General features: G+C 32.7%; 3 protein-coding genes and 1 long non-coding RNA gene across 4 annotated transcripts; 1 reads left to right on the top strand and 3 right to left on the bottom strand.

The window, feature by feature from the left end:
* Nucleotides 1-423: 423 nt before the first annotated feature.
* On the top strand, nt 424-3868 carry LOC109124229 (LEAF RUST 10 DISEASE-RESISTANCE LOCUS RECEPTOR-LIKE PROTEIN KINASE-like 2.3). The gene is made up of 6 exons (XM_059733827.1): nt 424-1352; nt 1537-1581; nt 1677-1712; nt 1885-1944; nt 2046-2069; nt 2557-3868. The coding sequence occupies exons 1-6, from the start codon at nt 518-520 to the stop codon at nt 3681-3683; spliced, it is 2127 nt and encodes a 708-aa protein (XP_059589810.1). The 5' UTR covers nt 424-517; the 3' UTR covers nt 3684-3868.
* Nucleotides 3869-5319: 1451 nt separating this feature from the next.
* On the bottom strand, nt 5320-10933 carry LOC132252729 (uncharacterized). The gene is made up of 2 exons (XR_009464505.1): nt 10811-10933; nt 5320-5627 (listed from the first exon to the last, which is right to left on the bottom strand). It is a non-coding gene; the product is annotated as an uncharacterized LOC132252729 (long non-coding RNA).
* A 3644-nt stretch (nt 10934-14577) lies between these two features.
* LOC132255327 (rust resistance kinase Lr10-like) lies at nt 14578-15925 on the bottom strand (the record flags this gene model as incomplete). Its single annotated transcript, XM_059743426.1, has 2 exons — nt 14578-15880; nt 15919-15925. Coding segments are annotated over 2 exons (1146 nt in total), but the record flags the coding sequence as incomplete, so codon positions are not given.
* Nucleotides 15860-18109, bottom strand: LOC100262818 (putative RING-H2 finger protein ATL21C). Its single transcript, XM_010664533.3, has 2 exons — nt 17315-18109; nt 15860-15988 (listed from the first exon to the last, which is right to left on the bottom strand). The coding sequence occupies exons 1-2, from the start codon at nt 17958-17960 to the stop codon at nt 15930-15932; spliced, it is 705 nt and encodes a 234-aa protein (XP_010662835.2). The 5' UTR covers nt 17961-18109; the 3' UTR covers nt 15860-15929.
* Nucleotides 18110-19537: the final 1428 nt, after the last annotated feature.

The following is a 19537-nucleotide window of genomic DNA, read 5'->3' as shown; positions in this document are numbered from 1 at the left end:
CCCCTACTTTATATATATGTAATTAGATTTGAAAATTTTGTACAAAGGGAAGCAGGAGCTTTTAGGGAATACAAAAAAGATGGAGGACTGCTACAATAAAAATTTAGTTTTATCTCAGAATATAAAATTTACTTGAAAAAATTGGTCTATCAGTATTTACTAACATGCCGTATGAGTAAAGAAAGATGATAAAGATGATCCTTCTTTATCCTTTTTCCCATTGTTGAGACCTAAAAATTAGGTAATATTTAAAACATAAACAATTCCAATATAAACCATAATACTTCAAGCATCATTTTTAACATAGTGATTCTAAATAATGGGAAGCTCACAGTTGGCTGGATGTGATAGGATGAAAGTGTGGTCCCTGTTGAAAAATCAAACAGTTTGGGGAAGAATAACATGTTGAAGAAAGCTGATTAAAACAGAGTATCTCTCTCTCTGTGGAACTCACAACCCAAAAACAGAGCATCTCTCTCTCTCTCTCTCTCTCTCTCTCTCTCTCTAAAAGTTGATAATGTTAAGGGAGGCACAACTCGTGGGAGTAGGCCTCATGACAGTAGTCATCCATGCCTGCTTCCTTTCAGTTTGTGTTGCTAAGCATCACAAGTACCAGATATGCAGCCCCTCTTCCTGCGGAGATATGAGGAACATTTCCTACCCTTTTCGATTACAAGACGATCCCCCCAGCTGCGGTTACCCTGAGTACCAATTGATTTGTGAAAACAATCGTACTATGATAAACCTGCACGGTGGGAAATACTTGGTTACCCAGATCAACTACCATAATTATACAATTCGGGTAGTGGATCCTGGGAGAAAGAAGGACAACTGTTTGATCTCCAGTCCTCTTCATTCCATTGGTGCATATTACACTGATTATGAATCTCCATATTATTTGCCTTATGAATGGAAAGCTGGTGTTTATTCTCCTTCGGTTTCTGCACCAACATTCTATACAATAGTTTTGATGAACTGTGAGCAGTCAATCAGGGACGACAACTATATTCATATAATTCCATGCAACACTAGAGGCTCTTCATCTTCCTCACCAACATACACTTATGCAGTTGTCGGAGACTATGTGTCGGTGGGAGATATTCCGTATTCATGTACCATCGGCACATCTATTATTATTCAACCGTTGAAGTCACTTCGAGAGCCCAGCAATCTTTCGATGTCAGATTTGCAAAATTATATGCTTCTGGGGCTTCAGCTTTCATTTTTGCCTCACTTCTGTGTCCGCCAATGCGAAATGAAAGGGCAAGTTTGCTCCTCAGAAGATTCCACTGCAGCTGCCTTTCAATGCGAGAACCAGAACGAACATATTCCCAACACTTCAGAGAAAAATTGTGAGTATAAGATGCCCTCATACTTGATCTTTGGAGTTGGGGTTACAGTGCCTGCAATCAAGGAAACGCGATTTTATAGGAAATTAATTCCCTGAAAATCTGATTATGCTAACCATCTTATCTTCCTTGCGTGAGTCTTCAATATTTCTATCCCTAATTTCACTTGTTTGGTTTAATCTTGCAGGGCTTTGGAAGTTTATAACAAATAATTTATTGCTACCCTTCTTTAGTAAGGCTTCAACTAAAATTTTCTTTGAAATCAAATCTTTATTTTATTCATTTTTCCTATTTTTTTTACAAAATTTCCTAATTCATTGTTAACAGGGGGGTTACTTTCTCCCTACACCTTAAAATTTCGAGGTAAGGATGCTTCTTGCAATTATTATTTTCTTATGAGAATAAGATAAAAGATTTATTTAGAGTTCTTTCATCTTAATTAATCTCTTCTTTTCTTGCTTCTCAAAAATTTAAAATTTAGGTGATCAAGGGCATTCTTCCTTGTGACTAACATGGCACGGATGGTTTGATGTAGGACTTCAAAAAGAACTTGGTAATTGCGGACTTTACTATCCCTGCAACACCTCGATGATTGGTAAGGCTTTCTTCACTTACATGTCTCCTCTTCTAATGTTATTTATGTCTCTCACTTATATTGGTCCATATTTTTAATTTGTTACATCTCTTCCTTACTAGGCGGCTGGATACTGCGTATTATTGGTAAGCCTCCTAAATTCCAACTACTAATTTTTTGTAAAAACAATATTGTAAAGAGTTGATATGAAAATTCTTGGAATTCTTGCATTTTGAAGGTTGTGCAGTGAACTTCAAATTGATTTTGCTTTGTTTGACTGTACAAAGCAAAATCAATTTAGATGTAATTCAAAATTTTCTCCCAAATTTAAATGTAATTCAACTCCACTAACATGTAAAGAAGTCAAAACAATGGAATTGAAACTAGGGTCTTCTTATCCAAGGCCCCAACACTTTTGTCAAATTGCTCCCCAAGCAACAGTACACTATAAAGTGATTGTTAAAGTAGTTATTTCATATGGCTCTCTAAAAACACAACAACTTAGTGTTTTACTTTATATGAAGGTAGAATATTTTTTTCTACCATCTATATTTGTTGGATTTAATTTTGTTTTTGATATCTTGTTCCTTTTTCTTAAAATATTCATTTTTTTTACATTTGATTTGTGTTTAGTCATAGGAAGGACTATGCTCGGGATGTTGTGCCTATTCGCCTATTTGATTTACAAGTTCCACCGGAGACATCCATCATTAGATGATAGTATTGAAGAATTCTTACGGAGTCAAAAAAATCTCCAACCCATCAAGTACTTGTATTCAGACATAAAGAAGATGACTCATAACTTTGCGAATAAATTAGGTCAAGGAGGTTTTGGCTCTGTATATAAAGGAAAACTTCAAAGTGGTCGCATTGTAGCTGTGAAAGTGCTAGTCATGTCAAAAGCTAATGGACAAGATTTCATCAATGAGGTTGCAACAATAGGAAGAATTCACCATGTTAATGTGGTGAGACTTGTAGGCTTTTGTGTACAGGGATCAAAATGGGCACTTATATATGACTTCATGCCCAATGGTTCTCTTGATAAGTTTATTTTTCTTAAAGAAGAAAATAACACTTTTTTGAGCTGGGAAAGGTTGTATAAGGTTGCACTTGGAGTGGGGCGTGGGATTGAATACTTACATCAAGGTTGTGACATGCAAATTCTACATTTTGATATCAAGCCACACAATATTCTTCTTGATGAAGACTTTACACCAAAAGTTTCAGATTTTGGCCTTGCAAAATTGTATTCAACGGATGAAAGTATGGTGTCTCTCACTGCTGCACGAGGAACATTGGGATATATTGCTCCAGAATTGTTCTATAAAAATATTGGAGGTGTCTCATACAAAGCTGATGTTTATAGTTTTGGAATGTTGTTAATGGAGATGGTGGGGAGAAGAAAGAATGTGAATGCAAATGCAGCGCACTCGAGTCAAATATATTTTCCATCATGGATTTATGACAGATATGATCAAGGGGATAACATAGACTTGGGAGATGCCACTGAAGATGAAAAGAAGCTTGTTAGGAAAATGGTGATAGTTGCACTATGGTGTATACAGATGAAGCCCATAGACCGTCCTTCAATGAGCAAAGCTTTAGAGATGTTGGAAGGAGAGGTTGAGCTATTAGAAATGCCTTCGAAGCCTACTCTATACTCTGAGGAAATGTTAGTTGAGGATCATATGAGCAATCCAATAGAAGCACCAATTTCCTTGTGCAATTCCATGGGTACAATTACATTAGATGGAAGGTAGCATAACATTTTTCCACTTGCATGCTATCTCCTATGATATCATATGTTTGTAATTTGGATTAGATGTATGGGTTATAACTCCTCTTGCAAGGTCCATATAATGTAATATTATCTTGAGGCATTGGCATGGTACCCTAGCAAGGTACCCTAGCAACAAGCATATAAACATGTAATAATTATTACCTATGTTCTAAATGATTCAAATAGCACCAAATAGGAATATCAATTAATGTTTTAAGGCCTAGTTCCATAGTACTCAAATGATTATTGTTGTATTGCATAGCCTCACATGACTTAAATAACACCAAATATATATAATAGAAAACAAAGTAAACTAACTCTAAATAGAAAGAAAAGCAATAAGATTAATAAAGATAAAAGAAAGGACATAATATTTATGATGTACCATAAGAGTGTCTTACCTATGTCCTTGGGAAATAGCAATCAATTCATTAACTTTTAAATTAGAAAATTACAAAATTGGAAGAATATCGGACTAGGAGGCTCTTACTTGGCAAAGAGCTTTCTTTATACTAATATTGGCTAAAGCCACTAAGATAGCTAAAAGGACATGGGCTTATATATAAGCCTCCAAGCATTGACCATACCAATTCATAATCCATGTGGGACAAGGAATCCCTAAACTAACGAATACTAATTACACCAAAAACCAACAAATCTCAACCTTGGAAAATTAATACTCCACTACCAACTCCCAAAATTCAAATATTCTCTAACAAATGAACTTTAAATGCATCTCTAGAAACCATATACCCAGAATTTTCAAACTAGTATGATATTAACCAAGCCCAAATAGTAAGAGGGAGCACTACAGGAATAATGCCTTATAGCAGCAGCTAGTGACCCTCACTAGAGGTCAGAAATGGTGTGCCTACAAATTATGGTTGCACACCAAGCTGACCGCTACATGGTGTAGCCATAGGTGGTGCAACAATTTCTTATAGTTGCAGTTGTGAAAGTGACCGTAAACACAAGTCAAAGTAATAGTAGCAACCACAGTAAAGTGTAGCAAATGGTTCTTACAACTGCATCTTGTTTTTGGCCCCCGCAAAATGGCATATAGTTGCATTTTGGAGTTGGCCACAGCTATAAGTTATCATTATTAATTTTTTGTGACGCTCATTTGTGAGGCTCCCCATTAAATCCTTCAAAACACTATAAAAATGGTGTGGATCAGAAACATTTTTCTTCTGAGAATTTGAGTAAGCATAATCTTTCTTTTGATATTACATGCAATTTCATGCTGCAATAGCAGCTTGACCTTATCCCAACCACCTCATAACTGAATGGCAATTTTTTCTGGATCTCTTTCAACACCAATAGCAAGTGTAGATTGGGTAAACAGAAAAAGAAAAAGGCTAACCCCTTCAAGATTGACACAAAAGCTTCACGGTAATATTCCAAAATTTGGAGAAATACAAAACTCATAGGTCAACAAAAATCCTTCTCCTGAACATGATATCTATTATAAACCTTTTTTCCGGCAAAAAAAATAATAGAATCATACAATGGATATATACAAATGGTGAATCCCAATTAGCATCTACGAAACAAACCTATAGGAACACAACAGAGATTTTTTAGATCAACATATTGAGAAAATGACTTGACACTCAAAAAGAAAGGCTAAGAAGCTCTGAGATTTGATGTTTTGTTAATAGAGATCCATGAGGACATAGAACAACATATTTAAATAGTTATTTTTTCTATGAATAAGAAAAAAGATTACATGAGTAACAGCACACCAATGCTTATTTGAATAAAGTGTCATTCATGGACAATAACTAAAGAAACCAACTGGGACTAGGGGGCGAGGCCATGATATTATCAATTACGTTACACTAGGTAGGCTATAATTACCATTGAGAGTAGAATGATATATTCACTTCTCAGCAACTCCAATATCTGATAGTATCATATTACCCTACAGGCAGAATACAAACAACGGATGAAATGTGAGTTGCAACAATCAGGCAATCAAAATCACATTTTGAACAATATAGGAACCCAACATCCAAACAAAATAGTATCAACAAGAAACTGCTATTCCTTTCATGATACAAGGTATTTTTGCCTCCATAAATTAGTAATTACTTCATACGGAGTAAATTTAAGGGTACAACAGACACCACCGCCTCATAATTTAAGAACCAAACCATCAAGAAGGCTATGTTGAAATCTAATCACCACATCCAAATAGGTATTTCTCTGGTCTCAACAAGTGACACAAGGAAATTTTTGTATCTAGTGAATACCTTGGACTACATCTAGTACAAGGTTCTGTTTTTATCTTGTAAACATATATATACATCCAAACATGTATACACACACACGTGTATGCACTCTGAAGTTCCCTAGAAATTATAAGTAGATTTTGTAGGTACATGGCTGTGACCAATTCTTGTCCTAGCTTGTAGTTCTAGGTTAGCCCAAGGTGTACCTTTTCCAAATTTTCTCTTTATGATGTTGCTTTATCCCTCTAGGGATATATTGTTAATGGCCACAACCTCAGCAATCTTTTTCATGTTTCCATGCATGGATCAGTTTAAAAAGGAAAAACACATGATTTCCAGAGTTTGAACTTCCATTATTTTACTATAGGTACAAGGTTAACATTTTTTGGTATTCATGCCCCAGTTTAGTCATTTCCATACTGACATGTGTTAATGGTGTTTTCTTACATGCTTATTGATGAAATCCTCCCTTCCCAAGTCCACAATTCATTCTAAGTTTATCAAAAGACATCAAGGCATCATAGAAAATCAACAATTCTAATATTGTAACATCTCTAACATTTGTAGAAAACATAAGATTCCATATTTAATCTCTAGATTGTAAATTAAGGTTCAAAACTCAAAAGCACATTCATATAGACACAAACCTCACTAGCCATTAGCTTTCGGACATTATTAGCATATAATTTTCCCATATATTACAAATGAGCTTAATTTGAGAGTTATACCCTGGCAATGAGAGAACCTGCTTTGGGCAACAATTCAAATCATGACAGAATTTTTTAGTCTCCATCTCATCCTTGTAGCAACATGTACCTCACTCATGTCATTCCTTTTGTGTGGAGCTACGATTATCTTACCAATAACATGCAAAGTAGACAATAAGACTGAACAAGAAATCAAAATTCCTTAAGTTTAGAATCTTATACTGTAAGGAGAGTGGAACTATGAGTGTCCAAGTGTGGTTGCTTGTCAAGAGTTGAAAATTTGGATGATTATTTGGAGGTTCTATTCAAATTCTTGGGCAGAATGATTAGAGAATGAAAAATGATTAAGAAATTTGGACAACAATAGAGCAAGTAAGAAAAATTCAGATCTGAAATGAAGCATGAAATAGACTAAGAATGATAATTAGTTCATTTGTAGCCCTTGTAAGAAGATAACTAAGTCTCCAAGTGTATTATTACTTTCCCAAAGATTTTGGCCAACCTTTAAATTTGTAAATTAAGTTTGAAGTTTTTATTGATCAACAAAAACTGATTGTCTTAATATCAGAAACAAAAGAAGGTTGAGGCTACAACTATTATTACTAGCAAATAATTATCATTTTGCAAGTCTTCTAATTTATTTTAAATGCTTCAAACTTCACCTACTTAGACCTATCCAACAACTTCTTCAGCAGTCAAGCCAAGAACTTAGCCTTTAAGATCAATAAAAATAAACATTCCACAAAAGAACATAGTTTTTTTCATTTCTTTTGACAAATGTAAAATTTTCGTAATTTGAAAATTTTCACCTTAAGCTTAATTTGCTGATTATTTGACTTGGATAGCTACTTATAAGTACAAACCATCTTTAAAGGATAAATTACTGAACTGCTTAGGCCTGAAACATGTAATAAACACCTAATTTAAAAAACCAAAATATAAAGATTGTTTTTAGTATAATAAAATATCTGGTTGCTTTATAATAAAAATATAAAGCAATGTCTACTGGTATTTTTCAATTTGTCAAAATAGGGAATGCAGACATAATAATAATAGAATTTAAGAGATAACAAACTAGTGATGCAACATAATGAACCTATTAACTTGTATTTTAAAAGAGAACCTTAGAAAGGCCATACTTAGGACTCTAAAATTTTCATTCTACTTATGATCTAACCAAGGAGGATTTTGGAAAGATCATAACCTCAGAGAAAGGCATCAGACTACTACCTGCATGGAAATTTGAACAGGATTTCAGATTCAAATCATTGAGTTTAGGGCAGTCTAAATACAAAGCTAGCAAGTAAATTCACAAGTTCAACATTTGAATACCAAAATTGACTCAAGAAGATGCTCCTTATACTTAATTATCATTTTAGGATACTTCAATTATGTGTATACAAGAAAAAAAAGTATTTTCTGTTTCACTCATTTTTTCATTTGTTTCTTAGAAAAAACTTAATTTCTTAAGCATTTCTTTTCACATAAAACTTTATATTATAAAAACTATTACTTGTTATTTATTACCATTATTATTGTAATAATTCATACAATGATCAAAAGAAAGAAAGAAAGAAAGAAAGAAACGAAAAATCATTGCATGATAAAATTGCTCTATAGAACAGATTAAGTTAATAAACAAATTCATTTTTTAAATTTTCTTATGCTAATTGTAAGTAATACACTTTCATAGCAATCACGTTTAGCTTTAGCATATTCAATATCAAAAATGAAAAAAAAGGAACAAAAAGGAAAAAAAAATTAAGTTTCTTCCAGAACAGTAAACTGATATCAAATTGTCCACCTTTGTATGATGAGGTTGGAGAGATGGCAACCTCAATTGCTAAACAATTGGCAATTGGCTGATGTTAGCAAATAGCTAAACAAGAAGCTTAATAATAAACCCCTTTTAGATATATGGCTAGAGGGACTAGTAAGATGAAATCATTAAATGAATCTTTGTTTCTTTGATGGGGATTGCATTTTTTTTTCTTTTTCTCTGATGGAACTTTGAAGTTACATTATATTTTAAGAAAACCCAAAAACATGAAAAACTGGAAAAAAAAAAAAAAAAAAACACTAGACAAGACTCCTAGCACCCAAAAATGAAGGTACATTAAAGTAAAAGTAAAAAAAAAAAATTTAGTTATCATTTCTTTGATTAAATGATTTGTAACTTGAAAAACCAAAAAGGAACAAAGAAAAAAAGAAAGCAAAAAAGAGAATGATAAACCAAAAGAAAAAAAGATGAACCCTAAATAGTTAGTGTAGATACATTGAAGCCTCTTCCACCAAATCAATTAGGTGAAATATGGGTTCGAGGGCCAAACATGATGCAGGGCAAAGTTTGATCAAAAGTTTGTGTTAGTTCCTCTTCGCAACAATTTCTAACAGCAAGTGACCTTATTTGAATCTCCCAATTAATTAGGTTCCATTCAAATTGAACCATCTCAATTCATTTAGAAAGGAAACATGTTGGTTAAGACATCAATTTTGGTTAAAATCAAATTATTAATGTTTTAATTTTGCCTTGTATTGACTTGTGAAGCCAAACAATGTATTCCTAATCAAACTGCTTAATCTCACAAGTGGTTTGCCTTGGCTGTGGGACCTCCTAAGCTAACCCTCATCTTGCTAACATCTGATTTGCCAAATTAGGCGGATTAGACCTGTCATGTTATAACATATAACTGAACACCTAAGATTCAAAGTTTGATTCTTTCAATTGGTCTTTCAATTAGACCTCTATGACATATGTGAAATATAAATCTGCTTTTGGATTTTGTATCTCTTTGTACCATTGAGTTTCAAATATTCTACATTAAGGAAAAGGGGTGCTCAATAAAAGAGAATGAAAGAATGGTAAGATTTTCATTCTCAGATATTTATAAGCCAATCTTGGCTATTATACCTTGATCTGCAGCTAACTCTGTGGCCAATTTGGTTGGAGCTAACTCTCTCAGGATGTGAATTGCCTGAGATATGGTGGCCTCAAATGAAAACAGAAGGGAAAGGGAAAAACCAACCAGAAAAAAAAAAGGAATTTGATAATTAGTAAATTGGCAGGAAGAAAAAGCAAATGCTCAACCTAGTAGATAAAATTAGTAAAGTGTCTCTCCTGTAAGAATCAGAATTTCCACTCAAAGAACAAATATCAAGCTTATGTCAATCAGCTGAATTAAAAATGTACAAATGAGCCTAAAAAATCAATTCCTGATTTTTAAGAAGTTAGAAAATCACAAAATTGCATTTGCCCCATACATGAGATAACAGGATTTGTATAGAAGTAAAATAATGGCTGGTGAAAAACAAATGTTGAAGTCCATTTAAGATTACCACTTTAATCCTAAGAAATGAAAATTGAGGGAGGTAAATTAGGAAGCCGTTTCCCTCCTACAAAATTGCATAAACCCCAAAACCTATCAAATGTTTCTCCTGAATAGCAATTATACATGAGATAAATATAGTTAAATGACATGATTTTCAACATCTGAATTTTCAGATTTTTGACAAAATGCTTCTAGTCCATACCCATTAATTTCAATAAACTTAATATTCATTTGTCCCCTTCTTCTTAGTGTTTACATGAAGAACAAAATTAGTCCAAGGGGGTTACTACTTTGATGGATTCAAAATAAAATAAAAAAAAAATAGATAAAAAAAAAAAAAAAAAAAAGAAACAAGATTAAGATGAGTCAAAAGTGTAGCATCCTAACTAGGGTGCAAAATGAAGAGCTTTGCTCTATCCGAAGCTTCCATAGCCTTTGATTTCATTAGGTGCAGACAAGGCACTATAATAATAGCAGACTGCATTGAATTTCATATCACTAAAATTTTCAACTTCATCTTATGCACGGAAGACAAAAAAACACAAAAGAGAAGGGACACGAGCAATCATTGCTTCCAAGCTGAGCTTCGATGCACATGAAAATGGAAAGAAGAAGAAGAGTGCAAAGATGATGTATGTGAAAGTATGGTGAGGGATTGATGCTCATAATAATTAGTAAATATATACCAGGGAATCCAAACACAAACCCTAACCCTAACCCTAACCAGAAAAAGAGAGATGGGAGGAACTAGAAGTGATGAAAAGAAACCTAATTTGAAATCAAAGAAAGAAAGAAAGGAATAATAGTGTGAAGCCGTGGAAGGAATCGAAAGAATACCTGGAAGATGTGGGCGATGAAGTGGCTAAAGAAATTGGTCGTTGAGCGAGTTGGTCATTGATCTAAGCCCCCTCAGTGATGAGGATGTCAATGACAACAACAATCTAGTCAGAGAAATATACAGTGATGAGGATGGGAATTATGGCTTTGGGAGAAGAGTTCAATGGTCTCTAATGGTGGCTAAGAAGAGTGAACGATAAAAGACATGGCTCTCAGTGGGTTCAGCAGTCTAAATTGGGCAGGAGAGATAGTGGTTATATTGTGGCTCTATGGTCGTGGACAAGCCATGTGATTGTGCCTATTGGGCCATATATTGCTATAAGAGCTTTTATAGCAGCAACCCAACCCATGTGGTTGTGCCTATTGGGCCATACATTGCTATAAGAGGTTTTATAGCAGCAACCCATTCCTTCCCTAGCTATATGAGCTTTTATAGTAGCGATCCATTCCTCCCTCAGCCATAATGATGCGGGAATTTATAATGTTTTTTTTTTTTTGCTCAATTTACCATTTGACAACATACATGGAACTTTTTCTGAGAAAATTCCATTCATATGCTCTACTACCCTATTTTTCTTTTTATAAAACAAGAAAATGAAAGACTTGTTTGAAAGCTATTTTTTTAAATTGAGTATTTCTCTAATAACTTAATGTTGTAGAGTTAAGTTGTCTTTTTAATTATTTTTAAGTTTAAAATAAGAAATTAACATTCATAGCCATTGGTATTGTATTTTGTTCTTTTTTCTTGAGTTAATATAAATATCATTTGTAAATATAAAAAAATTAATTATCAAAATTTATCTAAATTTAAACAAAATTACTACAAATACTTTTTATTTTTGTACATAGATTTCAACAACCAATATTTATCTAATTTCAGATATTTTAATCCTTAATATATGAAACTACCTAGAGAAGAATGAACAAGTGGTCTACTTGATTATCCCCAACATTAAATTTCTATTTTATCTATAAATTCAATTAATATTCCAATATCAACAATGGTCAAGTCTTCATCAATCTCATGCACAAGATTTCTAATTGCACAAATAGACATAGTAATAATAGCGATTCATATAAACAAAAAGCTTTAGCCCAAATAGTTTGTGTTGACCATAAAGTTGCCTCCTCGACCAAATTGGGCTCTGATGATGCCAGGCCTCAAACGTGTTGGGCTAGCCCAAATCCAAGCTAGCTAGCCCTGCCCTGCCAGCTAGCCCATGGGTCTACTGGGCCTTTAAGGATCAAATACTGCATATTAATTCTAGAGACCCTGTCTTTAAAAACTAAAAATCTGGTCTGCAAACGGAGCCCTTTCAGGAAAGGCAGACCCTAAAAGTAAGAAAACAGGAAGCAACTGGACAATTGTTATTGTTTCTTTTTTTGTGGGAAGGATGGGGTTGGGAATTTCCGTCCCCCTCTTTTGCTCATTTCTACTGTTGGAATGCTTATGCTTCAGTTACAAGTCATAGTTTATTTTCTATGATGACCAATTAGTATATATGAGGAATTTTTAAGAAAAACATTATTTCATGTGCTCAATTTCTTCTGAGGTTTTTGGATAAAAACTGAAGTTAGAAACTCCTAAAACTAAAGCAATATTTAGTTCTTAGAAAATTTGAGAGAACACAATGAAAAGAAAATAGAGAAAAAAATTAAAAAATAAATTTAAAATTAATAAATTATATTTATATGTTATTTTAAACTCATTTTACACATTTTTCCTTTCCTACATGAAGATGAAGACATGATATTCGGGATTTAACCTTTGAATATAATTTTTGATAAATTTAGCTTAATTCCCTGCTATTCTTTTCCTACAAACTAGCGGCATTACATGCATCATCAAACGTAGTGCTTCATTTTTCAATTTGGTGGCCTTTATGGTCAGTTAAGCAAGACAAAAGCAAAAAAAAAATTCCTTCTCCCTTTCTAGAAATACACTACCTACTTTTCCATAAAGATGAAGCTGAGTTGAGAAGGTCATGACCTCTTCCCTCATCCAGCCTATTCCACCTTGCTCATTGTAAAAGAATTAAAGTCCTTCAAATGCAAAAAAAAACCTTCAAAAGAATTGACTTACTGGATATGGAGATAAAGAATTTGCAGTAGGGTAAAGAAGAAGAAGAAGAAGAAGAAGAAGAAAGAATGATAATTTATAGTTTTCATTACTACCTTAATAATTTTCAACTAGAAATTTTTTAAAAGAACTAAGAAAACGTTCCAAAGTTTTTTTCATTATTATATAAATAATTTTTCATATATTATTAAAGAATAAGGGATAAACCCTCATTTTACATTAATAGCTTAAAAAGCTAAAATTTATCAAATAATTTTTTTTTAAAATCCTACAATTCTAAATTTGTTTTAATTTAGTCTTAATTCTTTAGAATTTATATTTTAATTTTGTGTCACTTTTTTCATTGAAGAAGTGTATGTTTTGTTTGGTATATCTCAAAGTAATTATTATTTTTGTTTAAATTATTGTTATATTTATGGAAAACATAAATAAGGACATGAAAGTTGTAAGAAGAAAATGGAAGAAAAATAAACAAATAAACTTACAATAAAATAAATTTAAGTAAAGATTTAATAGATGATAAAGAAGAATTAATTTATCAAATAAAATTAGAAATTCTGAAATAATGGAACAAAAAAATTTAATAACAAAAATAGTTATAATGATTGCTATGATTATAATATAATTAATTACTACAGACAAAAAAAATTAGAAAAACACAAAACAAGGAAAATAATTATCTTATTGGGCTGCCATGATCAAATTAGGTCTGTATCAGGCCTAACCCAGCCTGACTAGCATATGATCCAAGCTCTGCCTATGGACCTACCATTGGGCTTGGCCCAGTAAAACAAAGTAGATTGTTCCATTAATTTGATGTTCAGGCCTGAATGCAGTTAATCTTAAACACATGGAGGAACCCTCAGACCTCTCGGATAAGACAAGCTTGTTTGCATCAAGGTTCTCAGCCACTGGGCTTTTTGTTGTTTAGGTTAAACAATATATACCATATATTGAGAGAGTTTGAGTCTATTATTATTATTATTATTATTATTATTACATAATCTATTGAGTCCATATTTTTTTCCTTTCTCAATGATTACTACATGGTCACATATCATATGGTTCATTTCTCCCACAATCTAATATTTTTCGTGGTCTAGTACATATGGTCCATTGGTAATTTGTATTGATAAAGTTCAAGATCAAGCATTCACCTGACTCTCTAACTCCTTTATTGTTAGGATACCTGCCCTATCTTCACCATTGATATGGTGTCATAACCAAAGTGGTACTTAGCTAGCAGCAAATCCAGTGTTTCATGCAAGGAGTAAACACATTGAAATCGATCTCCATTTTATTCGATGCAAAGTTCTCCAACAAGCCATCACCATTCAGTATAATTTAGTCATTACATAACTAATTAGGCTTACTTCTCAGTCCAATAAAAAAGTGGTAAATGCAAAAAAAGAAAAAAAAAAAAAGAAGAAGAAAAAAGAAACAAAAGAAACTCTATATGGGTGTAGTGGATGGGACTCTTATTTTCAAGTTTCCTAGATCTAATTCTATTACTATTTCGTGCAATACTTTCTATCTTGAATGTGATGGACATTAGTTGCTCTTACTTGATTGAAAGGTGATCTATAGAGTTGTGTGTAGCTGAACTATAAATTGGGTTGCAAGAATATTCTTGGACATATTCATTAAAATTTAATACACAAGAAATACATTACATGGGAATAAGAACTTCTGGAATCTAACATCAATTGAGCCACTGGTATAATCATTTTATACAATCATATGTTCAATTAACAGAAATATAAAGAAAGATGCTATGATGATGAACAACTACAATATGAATTTTTATTAAACTATACATTCATAATAAGTTGAACATATAGACAATTATTTTTACTCTAGTTCTGAAATTATTGACAACTCTTGTTGAAAAACTCTACCTGGCTTGCTCAAGTTTGTTGGAACTGTTGAAGCAAAAGGGTTAGGAGGCATGGTTAACTTGTCTCCTTCTCCTTCCAACATTTGAACCACAATTTTCATGGAAGGACGATCCACTGGACACCACTGAATACATGAAAGTCCCACAATTGCTAATTTCTTTGCAATCTCAACATCTCCTTCTTCTTCAATTCGAATATGCAATTCTTCCCCTATATCCAAATGATTATAAATCCATTCTGGGAAATATAATTGGGTAGTACTCTCCACACTAACATCAATGTTCTTTCTTCCTCCAACCATTTCAAGTAACAACATTCCAAAACTATAAACATCTGACTTATAAGACACATTCCCAAAATTCCTAGATAACACTTCTGGAGCGATATAGCCCATTGTTCCCCTTACAATTGTCATAGAGACTGCACTTTGTTCCTTGGAGCACAATTTGGCTAAACCAAAGTCAGAAATCTTTGGATTAAAGTTGTGGTCAAGTAAAATATTATGAGGTTTGATATCAAAATGAAGGATTCTTTGATCACAACCTTGATGAAGATACTCAATTCCTTTTGCTATACCTATAGCAATTTCTTGAAGTTTCTTCCAACTAAGTGAATAGTTCTTGACAACTTTTGAAAATATGAACTTCTCCAATGACTCATTTGGTAAGTACTCATAAATTAGAGCTCGTTTAAATCTATCAGCACAAAATCCAACTAAACGAACTATATTAACATGGTGGATTGTACCCATTGTTGCTACTTCATTAATGAACTCTTCCCCATTTCCTTGAGAATTGTTAAGGATTTTTACTGCAACAAAAACTTCATCTGAAAGCTTTCCTTTATACACGGTTCCATATCCTTCTTCCCCTAATTTATCTTTGAATTGACTTGCAATCCTTTTAATATCAGCATAGGAGTATCTTGAGGGCTTGAGAGCTTCATAGTCTTCTAGAAACTTTTTAACCTTTACTCTATTATCTCTTTCTACTTTATTTGAGCTATAGGCACGATAAGGCACAACAATTACTAACATGAGAAGAAAGAAACCAAAGATTGCACTTGCATAAATAAAAAGAAGAAAACTTAAACTTTTTATTTAAATAAATAGGTAAAATAACCAAATTAAGAATCTTTATCTCTATAATAAAATATGTATAAATAGAATATTACCTGTCACAATTATTTTCTTCGATACACCTATAAAAAATTAAGAAAAAAAATGTAATTAGCTTGTTATGCTCTTGGAATTAATAAAAACATGCTAAATTACATGTTCATGTGATATGATTCTAATCTAATTAATTTTATTCTAGGCTTCAACCTTATCTTTTTGGGTCCCTTTCTTGTATTCTATGGTTCATTTTTGAGGCAGTACCAATTCTGCTACTAACTCTATCCTAACTTGTAGAGGAAATTAAAACATACCCTTCTAATCCCTATTATGTATCATAGTTTTATGTTTCATAATACCGTATTGTCTTCATGACTCCCTAAACACAAATTCATCCAATTTTATGACAAAAATAAAAATAAAAATAAAAATGAAACTCTATGTAAAAGGAATGTGAAGAAATCTCTATCCTTATTCTATACCATTATATACAGTGATCCAATTGGTAGGTACGATGACACTTGGCGATTCGATTGACCATTAACATCGAACTTCTCATGTCAGGTATAAGGGAAAAGTCATCTATGTGAATAACCATTAAAACAAGAAAAATGATGTTTATGGAGTTTTTTACACAATTGTAATTATTGAGAGTTGAAATAAAGATGAATTACTTGGAAAATTAAGGGTTAGGATGGTCCACTTGGATATGAAAAAAAAATTAAGAAAATCAACAATATTCAACAATCTTAGTAATTTTTTGTTATTAAATATTTCGTGATCCAAAAGGAATACTTGAATATCAATTGTATTACTTTGTATTTTTAGGTTCACGTCCTTGGAAAAATAAGAAGAAAATAAAGAAAAATATTAATTGTAAGTAGGTAGGAAAGAATCCATTATAAAAGAACTTTTAACATTTTTCTTTTATTTCTTTAATTTTCAAAAAACTAAATCCAAATAAACATTTAACTCTTTGTTCAATAATTTCCCTTAATTTTATTGAGCGCTAAAAATTCGAAGAAAGAAAAGAAAAGGCCTTAGTTTGGATCCATTAGTTTAGCTCGATGTTTTGAGGTGAAATGTAAGAAAAACAATATATTACTTTACCCAAAAATTCATCTAACAGGAGTTTTAAAATGTAAAAAATTATTTTCACTAATTATTTCAAATTATTTTTTCAGATTTAGAGATTATTTTATCCCTTGTAATTGAATTATTCTCCTATTTTTTATTTTTCAGATTTTCAAAATCCCAATAAAACGCAAATTCAATCAGCAGAATTTATCAGCTCATAAAAAATGGAGCATTTGTATATTAAATCATAGTAGAGGATATGAGGTGAGCATGAAAGATGAAAAGAAGATGAATAGAAGATGAATGGGGAATTAAGATGCATAGAGTCCCTTTACCTTTAATACATTCAGTTTCTCTGCTATTACACTTCTTCAATCTGCATATTTTTGACTTTGACCACTTTAAAGAAAACGCACTTCCATTGAATATATAATCCCCATAATGTTGTTTACCTGGAGCTGAAGCGCTGTAAAGCCTGCGGCAAGAGGATAGGTTCAAATATTGGACAAGTTCGGAGGACTCAACAGCATAAACTAGGTTACCAGGGATAGAAAGGCAAGGGATGGACTGAAACAAATTATATGGATCTGTTTTATCTGAGGAACAATTGAAGAAGGTGACGAAGCCCTTCTCAAATTTGAACGGGAAGGGGAAGGCAGCTAAATTGAGATTTCCAAGCTGTCTCGCAAGGCAATTATACGGGTCCTGGACAAAGATTTCCCGGGATTTGTAAGTTATATTCTTCACCAAGAGCTTTACCGAAACTGGCAGCTCTAGCATGGTCTGATTATTCTCAGTGCAAGATAACTCAAATCCCGGGTATCCACAGTGGCATGGCTGGTCTTTTAGACGGAAAGGGAACTGGATGAGTGGACCCTGGTCGCCACAACGATGTGATGCCATGCACTCATCTCGGCCCCCTCTCATCTCCACAAACAAGGTCAGGAACAAGAACAAAAACAAACAGAGATATCGATCCATTTTTATGGAAGGAATTTGTGATTTTTGCCAAGGACAGAAGTCTCTGGGATAGGAAAGAAAGTGGAAAGGGAGATACAAATATCGAGAGGAGATTAGCCTGAAAATTTATAGAGAAGAATTGTAGGAAGGAGGATTACTGCGGTTGTACATTTTATTCAGTCACTTTTACTAATAGATTTTCACTCTGTATCACATGTATATGCTTTTACCAGGATGTGAAGTTATCCGTGTGCATAAAATCAAAGTCGTCAAATGTTAGAGAAATTCAAATTAAAAACGAAAGAATTCCAGCTTATGTCATGATGTTCAACACGAACATAAAAACTTATTTATTTTTTTGTATGTTTTTCAAAAAATCAATTCCTTGTCATATTACAGCTTTGATTCATATGATATACTGGGAGTGAGCAATACAACGGTTTTGATGAACTGCGAGCAGCCAATAAGAGATAGCAACTATATTCCTATCACTCCTTGCGACAGAAGCAATGTGACTTCATCTTCCTCACAAGCACATGTTTATGCACTAGTCGGAGGAAAATACATGGAAGCGGGAGATATTAAGTATTCATGCGCCATCCTCAGGACTATAACCACCCAATTCTTGAAGCCTGGCAATCTTTCAATGTCAGATTTGCAAAAAGTGCTGCTTCTGGGGCTTGACCTTTCATTCTTGCGCTTGCGTTGCGAATGCTTTGCGGAAGAATACTGCGATCCAGATATCACCAAGAATACTGTAAAATGTATAAGTATGAAAAATGTTTAATTTTATTTATTTATTTAATTATTTTGCTTGGTAACTAATATTACTTGCTTAATTGGCTTAATGTTGCAGGCTACTCCAGGAATTGGTTCTCTGATTATTTGGAATCTTTAAGGGGTGAGACTTTGGGAGTCAAGTTTTTATCTTTCATTTTTTATTACCTGATAAATTTCATCTTTCATTGTCCTGTATCCTTTTCATGTTAAATTTAATTTGTATTTTTATTTATTTATTAATTAACAGATTGGAGCACCTTGTCAATCAAAGGTGAGGCCTACTTAACTCTTGTTTGAATGAAGCATTGCTTTGGTAGTATAAAATTGAATTTGAATCAAGCATGCCATTAAACTGCATTTTCCAATTTGGGAAACAATTAGGGAGTGAAATTACTAAAAAGGAGCACTGCTGTCATGGCAATTTTTTTTTTTTTCCAAAAACAGAGGATTAATCACTTTTTAGTTAAATAAAAAAAATGAGGAGAGCCATGTGAGTGCAATTCTGCGGTAGTTGGTGATTCTCTATTTTGTTTTGTTCCTTTTTTGAGATAAAATATCATTATCTAGTTGGTCAACATGCGGGATTTGAAGACAAAATGCATAGGATTCTTCAACTTTTACCACTAACATAATTTAATTACTTGATTTCATCATGCAGGCTTGAGAAAATCAATATATTATGTTTACTACGATTATCGATCTGCATTTTACGTTGGTAAGGCTTCCAGAATTTCTATTATTATCTAATTTTCATAAATTGGGTAATAATAATAAAAATATAAAAGACCTGTTATATTTAATTACATATTTAATCCCAT

Source organism: Vitis vinifera, chromosome 16 (genome assembly GCF_030704535.1).
Source record: "Vitis vinifera cultivar Pinot Noir 40024 chromosome 16, ASM3070453v1".
In the NCBI taxonomy this organism is placed as follows: Eukaryota; Viridiplantae; Streptophyta; class Magnoliopsida; order Vitales; family Vitaceae; genus Vitis; species Vitis vinifera.
This window is presented reverse-complemented; position numbering and strand designations above follow the sequence as displayed.

Coding starts and splice junctions, on each gene's coding strand:
- LOC100262818 (XM_010664533.3), bottom strand. CDS start 17,960: ATGGATCGATATCTCTGTTTGTTTTTGTTCTTGTTCCTGACCTTGTTT. Junction 15,989..17,314: donor AGAAACTGAATGTATTAAAG/GTAAAGGGACTC, acceptor AATTTTTTATAG/GTGTATCGAAGAAAATAATT.
- LOC109124229 (XM_059733827.1), top strand. CDS start 518: ATGTTAAGGGAGGCACAACTCGTGGGAGTAGGCCTCATGACAGTAGTC. Junction 1,945..2,045: donor CTGCAACACCTCGATGATTG/GTAAGGCTTTCT, acceptor CTTCCTTACTAG/GCGGCTGGATACTGCGTATT. Junction 2,070..2,556: donor CTGGATACTGCGTATTATTG/GTAAGCCTCCTA, acceptor ATTTGTGTTTAG/TCATAGGAAGGACTATGCTC.